At 34.8% G+C, this 16,842-nt stretch overlaps 1 protein-coding gene across 1 annotated transcript; it reads right to left on the bottom strand.

Moving 5' to 3' along the window:
- Positions 1–1,504: 1,504 nt before the first annotated feature.
- LOC306639741 (olfactory receptor 1165-like) lies at positions 1,505–13,882 on the bottom strand (the record flags this gene model as incomplete). Its single annotated transcript, XM_079103501.1, has 3 exons — positions 1,505–2,158; positions 10,294–10,591; positions 13,872–13,882. 3 exons carry the CDS (start codon positions 13,880–13,882, stop codon positions 1,505–1,507), a joined length of 963 nt encoding a protein of 320 aa, XP_078959627.1.
- Positions 13,883–16,842: the final 2,960 nt, after the last annotated feature.

Here is a 16,842-nt window from a genome sequence, read left to right as displayed (position 1 = left end):
CTTCTCTCAGTGTTGGATCTTCACATTTGCCTTGGATCCACACCCCATGGCTCTGCTAGTCTCTGACCTTCCAATAAAGACTAACCACTTCCTGCTGCTGCAGATCTTGGGACTTGTCAAATTTAATGATGACATGAACTGATCTTTTAAATTTAATCCCTCATATAGACAGAATCTGATAGTAGAGATTATGTGGGTATACATATACACATTATCTGTTCTGTTTACCTGTACTAATTGATGAAATATATTTACTGTGTATATTAAAATAAATCTGATTTCCCCTTATTATGTTACTTTAATAGATCATCAATAATTTTAAACGATATGCCAACCTAAGATTCCTCGAAAAATGTTTGTTTATATATTGTTGAAATTTATTGGAGCACTCTATTATTAGTATTTCTACAAAAATATTTATGAGTTATTGGTTATAAAATCAAATGTTACCTCAAAAATCAAACCTCAGTTTTGCTTCTCTTAAATCACAGGTGAAGCCTTCTTTATGTATTACCCTTATAATTTTTTCTGGTGTTCCAACTGCATGATTTCAAGATTAATGAAAACTTCAAGATATGCTTACAATTGCATATTCTATATACTTAGGGTATAGAGACAAGGAAACACTGACTCTTGACTCAGATGTTACTTAAAACATTTCCTAGCCATCTGTGCACTATCCATTTTCATTTTTAGTGAAAGCATCCTATAATTTTTGGAAGAAGAGGGAACATATGTAATAGTGACTCTTTTGTTTAGGCAACTGAGTGGGTATATATGACAATTTACTGAAAAACCTGGCATCAGATGAATTTATAGTGAGAATGCATGATCAAAGGGACAATTTCATAACTATGGTGTCATGTCCCACAAAACAGGATCCAAGTACTGTTAGAAGTAAATATAAATTTTTGGTTGCTCTCAGCATTATCTCAATACATTTCATTAAACTGTAATATGTTACATTGATACTCAGAAAAAATGTGATGTACTTACATAGTAGCTTATATTTTCAATACCTACTTGCTAAAGTCGGTCAGTATTTTTCATATGTAACCAAAGGTTCTCATGGTACTTACTCTATTAGGCTGAAAAAAAAAGTTATGCTTAAAGAATTTTATGAGTCAACACATTAAGTTCTGAAGACCTGAGTATGAATCTGGTGCAGGCAGGTTTCATTTGTGTTTTCAGCACTTAGATATTAAGGACAAGATAAATTTGGGTTATAATACAAGGAATGGGTTCTTCATATGGACTTCTCGTTCCTCATTCTGACTCTCATAGTGTTCATTGGGGAAGTTTAGAAATTCTGAAATTCTTCAGAAGAAATACATAAAAGCAGCATATTTTCAACAAAACAGAAAATTAGAAAGTGCTCTGAACATTTCAGAGCATTTCATATCCAATAATGGATGGATATAAACATAAACAAGTATTCAGCTGATATAAGTCTGATAAAAACATTTTTATATAGTACATGGGTAAGAAAAATAAAAACATATATTTATCTTAATTTTATGTGGAAAGAATGCAGTTTGGCATGGATTTGCCTCTTGACTGTCTCTTTCACATCTTTGTTCCTGAGGCTGTAGATCAGGGGATTCAGCATGGGGATCATGACAGTGAAAAGGACAGTTTCCACTTTCACCAGGAGCCAGGAACTTTTGGAGTGGGGCATGCAGTAAAGAAGGAGGATAATCCCATGGAAGATGCTGATGGCAGTCAGGTGAGAGGTACAGGTGGAGAAGGCTTTGTGGAGGCCACCCTTGGAAGGCATCCTGATGACAGTGGCAATAATGAAGACATAGGAGGCCATGATGATCAGGAGGCTACATGCTTCATTGAATGTGGAAATGATGAAACACGCCATCTGGCTGAAGAAGGGGTCAGAGCAAGACAAAGAGAGGATGGCAGAGTACTCACAGCCAAAGTGATTTATGATGTTAGATCCACAGTAGGACAGTTCTACCAGAGAATAGGTGAGTGTCATGGAGAAGAGACCACCCCACATGTAAGTTCCAGCCCCCAGGAAGGCACAGAACTTGTGAGACATAGCAACTGTGTAGGGCAGGGGGTTACACACGGCCACAAACTGGTCATAGGCCATCACTGCCAACATGAACGTTTTTGTAATCACACATGCACAGCCAAAGAAAAACTGTCATGCATCCATTGAAGGAGATAGTTCTTTCTTCTACAACCCAGATCTCTAATAGCTTGGGCATAAATACTCTGGAGTAGCAAATGTCCAGAAATGAGAGGTGGCTGAAGAAAAAGTACATGGGTGTTTGCAGCTTGTGATTGAGCCTTTTCACTAGGATTATGCCCATGTTCCCCACCAGTGTGACTGTGTAGATGGTGAGGAAGAGCAGGAAGAGGGGGGTGCCTGGAGGTGTGGGAATTCTGAGAACACTGATAGGATAAATGTGGACACAGAGCTCTGGTTTCTGACTTCATGTACCATGATTCTTCTTTAAATTAAAAATATGAGGAAAGAAAATGAAATAGAACAGCAGAACTTGACATTTTGGCAGAGACGTTGGCGATGTTCTGTGTGACCCATGAGGTGAGAGCAGACAGTTCACAGTTATAAGTCTTTATTTCTGTTTGCATTTCTACGTGGGCAGTTACTGACTGTTGACTCAGAGCACGTAGCTGCGTTCTTTATGACTGCAGGTTTTTTTTAATCTGGAATGAAATTTGGTAGTGATCAACATTATTATTTTTATGTAACTTGTCTATAAATGCATCTGATGCATGGAAGGCTTCACATTGAAGTATTTATGACAACCACAGAGACAAGCAAAAGAAATATCAGACCATCATTCAGATGATCGTATCATTCATATGATCATGTCATGAGAGTTCTTGCGATGAGTAAATACTTCTACTACACAAATAAAAAGAATGGAATAAAAATTTGGGGGACAGAATGTATCTTGTCATTCATTCACTTTTTTTTATCAACATAATGAATTGGTACATATCCTATTTTCCTTTTCTTTTCTTTCTTTCTTTCCTTCTTTTATTTTTTATTTTTTAAATTTTGTCCTTGGGAATAAATCCATTCATGCTTTACAACTAAACTCCATCTCCAGTTGTTTTATTGGGGGGACAGGGTCTCACTAAGTTGCCGAGGGCCTAATCTCCCTGCACTCCTGAGGCTAGCCTAGAGCTCGCAATTATCCTTCCTCAGTCACTCAAGCAGCTGGTATTACAGATGTGCCCCACTCTCCCTATTTTCAAATAATCATGAAACAGCTATTGGAGAGGACTTTCAGTCTCATCAACACTTCCACTAATAAGTAATGGGTTGCTGTTATATACTAGCATATAGTCATTTATAAGGTTCACAATGCTGAATAATGAAACTGATATCTGTGTAGGTATATGGAAAACTTCTGAAAGATTTCACAAGGATTGTTTTCTTCATTTATGCATTTTCTAGTGCATATTATATTAAACACAAAGAAATAGACCATCAGCAGCAGTTAAATAGAGTATGAAAAATGTAATTTTTCATTACAAATATCTAAATCTCTTTGGTCATGGGTTTTGGAGTGCTGACCAAGGAGGACTGAAAGGACTTATAAGAATGAATAATTAAAAAGTCCTACATTTGGACTCCACAAGGAGTCAAAGTGTTCAAAATTTCTCAGGACAATACCTGAGGAAGTGATTTTGACTCTGAAATCCAACAACTGTGATGTGGCATCTTAACAGATGAGAACTGGCAGAACTTTTGTGCTGATGTGTTCCCAGTGACAGGCTCCCATGAAACCTACCACTGTTAGTCCCTGCACAAAGCACCATCTGTACCATTGCACTCTCCATCGCACAGGAGAGCCAGTGACCTTTGTGAACTGCATTCAGCTGGTCAGACATGTTTGAGAAAATGTCTTGCTTTTATATTTAGGAACTTAGCTTTTTTATTTAGCTAACAGCACATTAGTCAACAATTTTGCAGTACCATCTCCTGCTCATAAAGGGAAGCCTGATGAAATCTTCATCCCAGTACAAGTTCACGAGGTGGCTTAGTTTAATAATTCCTTGATGGTGGGTGGAGATTCTGCTCAGTGGCTAGTGCATACCAAGTGCCCATTCTAGGAGTCTCTAAATGAAGATCTGAAAAAGCTGAGAATTCTGTTTTTACAAGCTCTGTTCAGTCTCCATTAACAAAGCTCCTACCACCCATTTTGATAATAGAAATCCTGAACTTACATTTAAAAAGCTACTCTTCAAATCTTGCTATGAAATTATTTTTGTAACACTACTCATCATAATCAATTCTTTATTTAATAATGTGCCTTCACATGTTCTTTATTAGTATTGACTTTTATAATTTTTGGTTACCGTTATGTAAATCTCTCATTCTGGGGATCAAAGAAAAATAGGTTGATTCTCACAATATAAACTTCCAAATATTTCAAGACACTTAATGTAGTCTTCTTCTTTTGCCTGAATGAACAACTTTATATTTATTTAATATTTATTTACTTTCTTATACAGGTTAGAATATATCTGAGTATCTAATCAATATTCTTATAACATTAACCTTCCTTATCCAACATCAAGTACTAACAATAGACTCACTATTCCATGAAAGTCTTATCAAGACCAAGAAGGAAAAAACTCAGGACACTATTATATCCATACCTGTAAAAAGGCACACTTTGTAGTTATTTGAACTGAGTCAGGTTAGTTCACTACCATGTCAAATTATGTCCATGGGTTACTGGTAAGCCACAAACCCTATTTTTACACCCTTAGGCTCTTGAAAACCTAGCCCTAGGCATTTATATTCTGACTCCTTTTGGTTTTCAAATTCACATTCCCTATTAAATTCCAGTGCCCATGGCCTCTTCCCCCAGTGCTTAGATAATCCTCACTTCACATTGCTCCCTTACCACTGCCTGGTGCTTTTGGCTTTTGCTTATCCTTTCAGAAGCTCAGGTTGGGTCTCTTGTAAAGTCAGGTAGAGTTAAAGAAAAATATGGAAATACCAAGTTGGCCCTTGTTCTTCATTCCTACTGTTGCCAGCAGGCATTTCAACAGAACATACTTTGCTATGTAATAAAAACTATCAACTAACCTTTGAATACAATCATTGACATTTTGGGTCCACTCTCTTTCAAAAGGCTTAAGTAGAAACTTTTGTATATGAACTTTGACACTATGTCCTTAATGCACAAACAAGCAATTCTGTTAATTCACACATCTTAAAATTTTATTCTATGAAAATATTTATTTCTTCTAATCCACCAAATTGACTCCATTTCTCCACTTGTGTTTTAATCTATACCTTGTTTTATCACAATTTCCCTACATAGATCTTCCAAGAAAACTTTTATAATTATCCAAATATTATTTTCCCATGCTATAGTTTCCTTGCACCCATAATTCACATTTATAAAAATAGCATAGCTTTTTAAAAAAATTTTACATATATATGCATGCATGTGCTGTACATTAGTATCCTGATTTCATTAAATTGCCTGAGAAAAATTTAACTTTAATTCCTAGTGTATGAGACATAGCAATTAAGGACAAAATTTTGTGTTCAGCAAAATGATGCCAGGAACAATGAAAATAGAGTTTAGCACCTTGAATATGTACAATTAGCTGAACTAAGTAGATGTTACTCTCTCTCACTCAGCCCCCATGGGTGTAAACAATTTCTGGATTTCAACACACCTCATAGATAAATGAAAATATGCCAACATTGAAGCAAGTCACCAAAAGAGATTCTCCTGATAAACATTTTTTAATTGCTGACTTTCTTGCCATGAAGAACAAATTGCATGCACATTCTCCCTCACAATTGAAATGTTCTTATACATTTTCACTTCTCTTTAAGTCAGTGACTCTTGCAGAATGGAATAAAAGGAAGGAAATAAGAGCACTTTTCCAACTGTCAAAAGATTTCAGTGGGAGCATAGCAATGCCCAAGACAGATCTTCAACCTATATTCCATGAACATGATGTTTATTTATATCTATCTGCTTACCTCTGGGGACACAGGCCCTAGAGAATCCTGACTATTGTGAAAAACTAAAACTAAAAACAGAAAAAATAGAGAAAATTCCTCTTCTGTTATGTTGAGTACAATTTCTTCTAAATGATTGACATGCCTTGAAAAACACCTGACTTATACATGGAGGTTAAAACTGTGACAATCACAAAAACATCAGTGTAAAAACAGGATCATAATTATTGAAATAACCATAATATCATTATATGCTATAAACATTTTCAGACTTATTTGATTTGTTTGCATATGTGTACAAGTATTTAGATAGAACTCTATTTAGCATTATACTTCTTTTTATATGCAACCACAGTGTGGGGTTAATATTGTATTCTGAATATGCCTTCAGCTAGGGGGTTCACAGAATTGGCATATGTTAACTATCAGGTCTTTTACTATAGACTTAGTTATGTTCTTCAGAACAGCCCTATAGATCATAGCACTGGTATTTAATCCATCTATTGTAATTGCTGCATTTACTCTTGTAGCGTGCATGACAGGGTAAAAAAGATAGTGGTATCAAAGACTTACCCATAAACATACCATCCACACTAATGACTGACTAAAAAATCTTGAGAAATGCACATCTGCATTGGCATTTGAAAAAAGTCTTTCATTTTTCTTTTCTATTTTACATCTCAGTATGGCATATACAGCAAAACTAAAAGAATAAAGATACCTGAAGCTATGTGTGCACCGTAGCAATGTACAATTAATTAGTTCTACCTTTTAAAAACCATTAATTCTATATATTATTAAGTTGACAGAAAGTACATATACTTTCCAAAACAGCATGCAGATTTTGGTTAAGGAATCTGTATATCTGATACTAACCATTTTTTTCATCTCATATGTAGTCTCCTTAGGATTTTAAGGCATTATTTCCTGAGCTGTGAACATGATTTTTGATCCAAAAGTAAACTATGGTTGTATCAACCTATAAGTGATATTTGCAATATATAAACAGATAAGAAGTGTACACCTTAATTGTGGTGATGTGCACCCTTGAATTAAAACATAGATGTATCTCAATAAGAGTTTGCATAATCAAAGATAAAACTTATTCAATATTCTCAGTCATGTAAACAATAAAAGATGGATATGGTTTTTTAGCTTTTTTTTTTCCATTTTTTACCACCACAACAAATATAGTGGCATTCAAGAGAAATAAAATACCTGAGTGACTAGTTAAGATATCAGAACATATTTTGAAAGAAAGTAAGTTGTGATCCAAATTGGGAAAGTTTATTATTTGTTTGGGACATGAGAGTTGACTGTACTTGAAAGGACTCAGAGAGGATGAAAGAAGGAATTATCAAGGCATACTGGAATGGAAGAGCCAAGGGATGCAGGTTTAGGAAAGGTTTAAGCAATGTAAACTTTTAGATAACTCTTCCATGATAGCAATAGTTAGTAATAGACTAGTGGTAGTCTAAATACTTCCAAACCTCAGTTGATTTCAAGAGTAACTCACGTGATGATGTAAACATTTTTCAAGAACTATTTATTTTAAATTTTAATATCAACTCATGTACATATTCTTTATCCAAGGGAATGAAAAGTGATTAACTTGATAATTAAGATTCACACAACAACTACAGAAGGAAGATGCATGATGTTAAAAAAAACACATATTTCTTACTGTAACAAGATAGTTTTCCCAGATTTTATGAGGTTAATATCTATTACAGAAAAACTCGCTTGATTACCAAATTTAAATATAAAAACATCAAAATAAATATGTAAATATAACATATTCCAACTTATATCCTAGTAACTTTATTGAATATACAAGTGTTCCATTGTGCATGCTCAAAACTTCTTAAATTTTTTTATAAGTATCATTATTCAACTGCAAACATACTTTTGCACAGACATACATACATAGAAATTGGAATGGAGCATTTTATGGTTACTCCTCCCTTATTAATCAACTACTAAAATTAAAGTAGCATATTAAAATCATTATTTAGCATGCTTCAGTAGGATCCAACCCAGGGGTGCAAGAATAGCAAGAAGAATAAGCATGACACAATTTATCAACAGAATACAGGACAAAAACCATATGATCATCTCAATAAATGCAGAAAGGGATGGGAGAGCAGTTACTGTGATCAGGGGTCTCTGATGGCCTCATGACTGTGGCATGCCCGGTTCCTGAGACTGTTTCTGTGCAAGGGCACAGGATGCCTAGCTACTGTAGCAATGCCTTGCACCAGGAGGTTCTGTGCAAGAGCCCTATCCGTTCTAACCTTGATCTTAGGCACACAGCTCCTGGGAAGGAAGAAATTCTTATGCTAGACAACTGCAATCCTTCACCAGCTCCGCTTCTCCAGTTCCTGCCTGCCTTACAGTAACTTTAAATAATGGACTTTCTTGAGAGCTACACAAAGCTCCTAACATTGTAGTTTGCTGCTGTGGATTGCAACTGTGAAAAGCCACACAGAATGTCCTAATTTCTGGAACTTTCCTGAATACAAAGAATAATGGATGCATAGTTTTTAATCTGAAAATGAGACATATAAAATAAAGATTGCTGGTGTAACTTTTTATATCTGCATCTCCATCAGAGAGCAGGCTCCACCTGATCCCAGTCTCATCTTCAAAATCTGTGTCTGTGAATCTTTATTTTCCAATTCCCCTTTGATCCTTGCCAGACCCAAGAGTTTGGTCGTGCTGGTTGTAACAGTAATGGTATGAATTTTCATTTCTAATAAGATTCAAAATATAAAATTTACCTTTATTTTTATTTTTTTATTAGTTGTAATTAGTTATACATGACAGCAGAATGCATTTTGACACATTGTACATAAAAGGAGCACAACTTCTTCTGGATGAATATGGTGCAGAGTCACATTGATAGTGTAATCCTGCATCTATATAGGGTAATAATGTCCATCTCATTCCACTGTCCTTCCCATCCCCACACTCCCTTTTCTCCCCTCACTCCCCTCTGCACAATCCAAAGTTCCTTCATTATTCCCTACCCACCCCCCATTTTGGATTCCATCTGCTTATCAGAGAAAACATTCAGCCTTTGGTGTTTTGCATTTGGCTTATGTCAAAGAGCATGATGTTCTCCAGTATCGTTGTACAGCGGCGATAAACACATACACACACACACACACACACACACACACACACATGTAGTAAGGGTCTCTCCATTCTTTGTTCGCTTTCATATATATCGTTTTAGTAAAACAAACTGATAAGCAGAAGCAAAGCATAAGCCAATCAGAGTAAGTGCACGTGAGCGTTCATGTGAAAGATGCATGGGCTCCAGGCTAAGGAGATGGGTGCATGCACTGGTCACGAGCTCAGCACGGACCAGGAAAGGAATCAACCACCAGTCAGACGCGCTTCCTGTTTACTAGCATTGTGCTGCAGACTCATTTTGGCACCGTGCCAGGCGTCATCTTGGAGAGAGTAATGTTGGGGGGGTGCCCGCAAACGCCCCCAACACTCCAGGTACATCTATTTACCTGCAGATGCCATAATTTCATTTAAAGTATACTTTATTACAGAAAGAAGATGCTGAAATGTTAGGTGAAGGAAGCTTAAAGATACATGCACTGATTTATTAGAAAAAGGAAACCAGTACGCTGAAGAAAAAAAAGGTTCTGAAGTCATATTTTATGACAAAATAATTGGGTGTTGATTAACTTCCTAACTGCCTCCTTCACATCTTTGTTCCTGAGGCTGTAGATCAGGGAGTTAAGCATAGGGATGGACCACTGTGTAAAAGGCAGAGGCAACCTTGACCATGAGCCACGAATTCTTGATGGTGGGGACACAGTAGAGAAAAAGGATGGTCCCATGGAAGATAGTAAAGGCGGTCAGATGGGAAGCACATGTGGAGAAGGCTTTGTACGCCCCCCATTTGAGGCATTTTCATGACAGTGATGAAAATGAAAACATAGAAAGCAAGAATGATCACCAGGCTGCTTATTTCATTGAATGTGGCAAAGACGAAAAGAATCTTCCGGCTAACAGAGGGGTCAGAGCAGGACACAGCAACAATGGCAGCATGTTCACAGACAAATTTATAAACTTAGTCCCACAAAAAGACAGGTCAACAAAAAGTATGTGAATGTTAAAGAACAGACTATACTCCAAGAGTATGATGTGGTCACCAACAAAGAACACAGCTTCTGGGACATTGCAACCATGTAGAGGAGAGTATGACACACAGCCACAAATTGGTCATAGGCCATCACTGCCAACATGAACGTCTCTGTCACCACAAATATGCATGCAAAGAAGAACTGCAGGATGCAGCCTGGGAAGGAGCTAGTTCTGTCTTCCACCACCAAGTTTTCTAAGTGTTTGGGAGTCACCACGGTAGAGTAGCAGAAATCAATGAAGGACAAGTGACTAAGGAAAAAGTACATGGGGGTGTGGAGTTTGGGGTTGACCCTGATGACCAGGATCATGCCTGTGTTGCCCAGCACAGTGACTGTGTAGATGGTCAGGAAGAGCAGGAACAGGGGCACCTGGAGCTCTGGGTATTCTGAGAAGCCCAGGAGGATGAATGTCACTCCAGCAGTCTGATTTTCTTGGGTTCTATGGATACAATGGGAAAGTTGATCTGAAGAAGTGAGACTCAATAATTACAGTAGGAAAGGTTAGGAAGAAACGTGGGGAAGTGTAATTTGTCTCCTTAAATAGTGTTGCTGAAAACATTGGGTTAATGCTGCTACATTTTAAAAATCAGTGTTTACTTATGTCTTTACAGCAAATAATTTTGAAATTTAAATGGTTGAAAACAAAGACAGTCAGAACAAAAATAGAATATATTCTTCTATATTCAAAAATAAGAATCACTTTTACAATACACAGAAGGCTTCCTGAGAAAAGCTTCTAAATTTTTGCCTGAATCAGTGGTTAGTAAACATAATTCCACAGGAAGAACACATGTAACAGGTTTCTATAGCTTCCTCACTGACTTACCTCTTAAGATCTGATGGAATTAGCTTAGAACTGTCCAAAAAATTATAAAGTGTTAGCCTCCTTGTAAAATAATGAATTTAAAATTTTATTAGTCCTTTTGTTTTCCTCCTCACTGTCTTGTAACTCCAAGTCACTCCACATTTTAACACATTCTGAAGTTGTGCTTTGGTAATATACTAAACATTTCCATTCATGTTGAACTAGTTTTGAAAACTTCAAAAACTTCTTTTTCAGAGAATTTTGTACTACTCAGTAAAATGTGATTACAGCATAATAAAATTTGTGCAGTTATAAAATAGTGAAAGTTATAATGAATCAAAATCTATTTGTTTTCCAATATGATAAATTTCAGAAGATGGGTAAGCAAGAAACAATAGAAACTGTGAAAATGCTAGAAATTCATATATATTTTAAGTCATGGAAAAATACATTCTGCTATTTTGACTGAAGCTTAAAGCCTTGTCAAAAATAAGTATCAGAATACAGACTCATTACCAACAGGACACCATAATTATTCCTCAATGCTACAGTCATTTCAACAACACTCAAAGGAGGAAATTAAAACTGTAATATTTAAATCACTAGGGATGAAGGTAGAAACTTGTGTAACGAATTTAAAGCATATACATCATGGTGTGATGCATAGCAGATGGGCAACACTGTATTTATTACAATGTGAGCAGGTAGTGTGGTTTAAAAACTGTATAGAGTTGTGAAAATCAGACCCAAGGACTGGCAACTGTCCACAGACATGTACAAGGGGAAATAGCTATAAAAATAATCCAGAGGTTGCTATTACTAATTTATTTTGAATTTATTCTGTCTTTTATCACAAAGTTTTACTAATGTAGCTCTGTGTCTGCATTTAGAATTCCCTACATAATAACTTTTATTGCCAATGCTTCATTTGCTAATTAACAATTCATTTATATTTTTATCCACATCATTTATTTTCTTAATAGAAAATAATTTTGGCCAAAGATGTTTATGTATACTATTTTGTCTGAAATAATTGATTTTTGTATTTCTAGTACAGGAAAATCTGTTTATGTAAAGGATAATACACTCACTAATAGACTTTAAATATACTGAATTTTATTGCCATCCCACAAGAGTTATTGAAGGAGTTTTCAGTTTTACCACATATAAGATCATACTATCATTCTCTACATTTTGAATGCATGTTATTTCTTTCTTTTCTCTAATTTCTCTGGATAGGAGGACTTCCAGAACTATTTTGAACAAAAGTGTTGCAAGTGAGCATCCTTCTTAATTTCTATCTTAGGTAAAATGTTTTTAACTTTTCCCTATTCAGTAATATGTGGTTCTGTTATACCTACAGACTGTGTCAAGGTATGTTCCATTTATACATAATCTCTTAAGAATTTTAATAATGAAGTGTTGTTGAATTTTACTGAATGCTTTTTATGCACCTATTAAGTTATTATGGATTGTTTTCCTCATTTTGTTGAGGTTATTTGTTGTAAATATTAACTTGCATATGTTGAACCGTCCTCAATTCCCTGGGACAATTCCCACTTGATCAAGATAAATGATTGTAGTTTGCCATTGGATTCAGTTTGCAATTTTTGTGGAGAAATTTTGCCTCTCTATTTAGCAGGAACACCTGTTTAGTTTTGTGATTGTTGTTATACCCACTACTGATTTTGATATCAGTATAATAATGTTTCATGTAATTAGTTTAAAAGAATAACTTTCCATTCAATTTATTAGAATTATTACAGAAAAATTAATGTTACTTCTTTATAGCTTTGATAAATTAAGCAGTGTAGTGACCCAGTATTGGGGTTTTTTATGGGATAATTTGGACTACTGACTCAATTTTGTTAATCATTGTTGGCTTAATTAGTTTTTATATCTCTTCAAAGTTCAGTGATAGTAGGTTTTAAGTGCCATGAAGTTATCAATTTCTTCTAGGTTTTCCATTTTTTGGCATGAAGTTGTTCATAAGAGTTCCTAATGACCCTTTGTATTTCTATGGTATCAGTTATGTCTCTGTCTCTCTTTTTGTTAATGCCAACATTTTTTTAGGTCTTCTCTAGTTTTTTTCTTAAACTAACTCTACACTTCAATTACAATAATCTGCATAACTTTGTTAATCTTTATATGTACCCTCAGAAAATGTTCTGCTACACATCTTCAAAGGGAAAAAAAAAAAAAACTCTCACATTTATCCATCCTATATCCAAAATTTTTATAAAAGAATATCAAATGTTCATTTGTAATAAAAATAGCCTATAGCCACCACTTAATCCAATGTTAATGATGTAAATTGTTACTTTAAATGTATTGAGCTTTACAGTTAAAATTTCTACTCTCACATTAAAAGTAAAATTTGAGAATTTTATGGAAAAAATGTGTTTCATTTCTGTAAATAAGTTGCCCATTCCCAAGTATTTACCAAAATGAAAGTGCATCCAGCTTTAAAGGAGTTTTAATGTGTCATTTGTAGCTTTACATTTTTTTCTCGCTTGCTTTTCTTTCCCACTAAAAGACAGAGGATTAATTGGATGGCCAAATCACAAATTATATAAGATTAACATCAATATATAAAAATTATGCATTCCAAGTTTTACTCTAGTGGCCCTATTGAATGTACCAAATGTTGTATGATGCATGCTCAAAATCTCTAAATAACTCTTTGTGTTTAAACATCTTATTGAGATTTTCTGAGAAGATATCAGATCCATATGGCAGGGTAGGTCTCCCCAACCATCACCCCTACTCAGAAACATTAATTTGAAAAAAGTATCCATGTAAAAAATATACTTAAAAAAAAAAAAAACTAAAATCCCAGAATCAGAGATCATGGTATCTTCTTTTAGCAGAATAAGAAAAAAATCATCGAAGAGATCTTGAAGTGCAGTCTCACCTTGCCTCCATTCTTCTCCCCCAGTCCCAGATACCATAGTATGGAGAAAGGTGCCATATGCTTTAGGGAAGGAAGGGGAGTGGGTGGGGTACTTTGCTTTAGACCTCAGCACTAGGTCCAGAGTAAATCTTGGAACTTGTCAGAAGCTCATGTTTTCTGATTCCGAGTTGCTCCCTCTGATGGAACCCTTGCTCTAGTGACCAGCTAGAATCTGTCATCCCTATCTGGAATCCCAGAAAGTACAGTAAGGAGAGAAGCAGTGTCTCCTTGGGGGAAGAAGAGGGAAGTTGGGTGGAGGTCTTTGATTTGCAATCAAGCACTAGGGCCACAGTAGTAAAACAGACCATTGAGGAAAACCCCATGGTACTTCATCTTAGGCTTCAAACTACTGATGGAGCTCTTAGACCTGTTCTAGCATGAGAAGGACATCTGCCACTCTGGTGGGACATATTTGTGTTCTGGTGCATACAATTGCTGGGTAACTACAGAAGTCTTGGTCCCCAAATGGACCTTTGTGGCAGGCAGATTGTAATGACCTTGGGTCTACCCAATGATGCTACTTAAGGGGTATAGCATTTTCCTTTGAGGTGACAAAAGTAGTTTGGAATGAGGCAGCATTATAAATTGCACAACACAATATATCAGAGAAACTAAATTTTTATATTACAATTTTTATATTAAAATTTTTATATTTTACATTAAAATAGTTTATTTTAGGCTAAAAGAACTTTGCTTCAATAAAAAAGTAACCAGCTTTCAAAAAGTGATGATATTTGCTCCTATTAAAGACTAAACCTGATTATGAAATTTTACATTTACTTGATGTGCTGTACGTTCATCATAAGAACATTCCTCCACCAAGGCACTGCTAATACTATGTGTTCACCCTTTAGTCTGGTGAATATTTTCACCAACAGTCTTGGCATAGGACCATAGAAACAAACCAAAAAGGTGCCCCTGTCTAAACCACTGAGAATTTAAAGAAAGAATTGTAGATAATTCATACTCAGAAACAAGTAACCCATCACCATTACTTTTTAGAACACACAAGGAATTCACATGTTTGAAAAACCACACCTTTATCATTCACAATGTGCATATGCAGGTTCAAATCATAACTTTGAAATTATTAGAGAATTTCTGTATCACATTTGCATAATTTAATATCCATTCATTCATAGCATTTTCAAAATAAAACAGTCTATTCTGTTTGTAAATGTCCATTTATTTTTCTTTTGAGTTTTATTCTATCTAGCATGACAGAAGTCTTATTACTCTTCCAAAATTATAATTTACCACATAACTATCACCTGCATTTTTAAAAAAAATATTAGGATTTTAAATATAAGAACTTGAATAATATGTCAAACATAGTTCATTTAGTATTGTGCTCATATTCCAGAGATTTTTTTCTCTCTATTCAGAATGATTTTATTAATATTGTGCAATATCATTTGGAACACTTGAGGAATTTTCTATGACACCAGATTGACAGATCTGTAAAAGTTAGATAAATTATATGATCCTACCGTTTGCTGAAATGCTGTAAATATTGTTATGCATTGAAAATTGGATTAGTAGTTTAGATTATGCAGTTTGCTAAGAAAGCTTTATAGTTAAGGAAATTCTATTTTTCATTTGCAAATGAAAGGCCTGCAATTCAGGAGACACCAGGAAATGAGTTTAAAAGCTGTTCTTAGATTGGAATCATTTATATTGAAATTTTTCCAAGACTTTGACTTTCCTATGGAAAATCAACCATGTGACTAAAACAGTCATTTATTTTCACCAACTCAAGGATTTTATCAATTTATGGAAAACATTTACAGACCTAGGACAATTATATTTTCCTGGACCATGGAAGGATGTTTTCACATTGAAAAGGTAGCAATAATGTAGAAATATTGAGCACAATTCTTTTGTCTTCCTATGTGCACTATGCCACATCACTTTTCAATTCCAGAATAGGCACACACTTGCTCCTGTTAATAATTCAACTATTCACTTTGGGTTTAACTGTGATTTCCATTGTTCAATACTGTGTCCACAAATGTGGCAGAGGGAGACTTGGGCTAGCTTTTGTTTTAGTACCTATTTGTGATTGACACTGGAAGAAAATATTCTTACTACTCCAATGGTTCAAAGAGAATCACAGACACTCAGCAGAATTACCCAGTCACTACGCACTATGCACAAGAGATATAAGTTTTCCCATCAGACCAGAACATATCAAGTTAATCAAGAGAAATTCTGACTGATGTAGGCAGGACTACCTAATCAATCAATCAAAATTGTGTTATATCACTGAAATTTTAATTTTGTTATGCATAGTATATAATATATACACAAATAAAGATTGGCATGCATGACAAATTCAGATTTAGAAATATCTATTTATGAAAGGTATAGTTATTTTAATTTTTGATGTCTTATCTACAATTACAAAATATCATTTATGCTAACACACACCATACAACATACAAAATAAAAATATGCATTTTGGGGGCAGAGATATGCATTATGCTTTTATAATGTACCAATGTTCTCTATATGAGATTGAATAAACATTCCTTTTAAATTTTGTGCCTGAGTGTTGAAGAATTCTTAGGTTAATGCACTTGATATTTCTCTATGGTAAGGTGTAAAGTTGCAAAAACTCTAAGTTCATTTCTCAAATATAACTAAAAAGGAATAGAATATTTATTTCAGAAACCAAATGGTAAAGTATTAACAGCATTCTTCCATGACAAACTAGATTAGAGATTTTAATTTCAATAGAAAGACTTGATTATTGTACTTTTTATTATTTTACAGCTTATTTTCCAAACTTCCATTTAAACAGACATTGACTTATCAATCAACTGGTGATTATATTAAATATGTACTGCTTGGTTTTTGAAAACTGAACTTTCAAATTGATAATCATTCCAAGATATCTTGAACCATTCTGCAAGATATTCTTAAACAGACA

Source organism: Sciurus vulgaris, assembly GCF_902686455.1.
Source record: "Sciurus vulgaris genome assembly, chromosome: 11".
Classification (NCBI taxonomy): domain Eukaryota; kingdom Metazoa; phylum Chordata; class Mammalia; order Rodentia; family Sciuridae; genus Sciurus; species Sciurus vulgaris.
The sequence above is the reverse complement of the archived record's forward strand: the minus strand, read 5'-3'. Positions and strand labels throughout refer to the sequence as shown.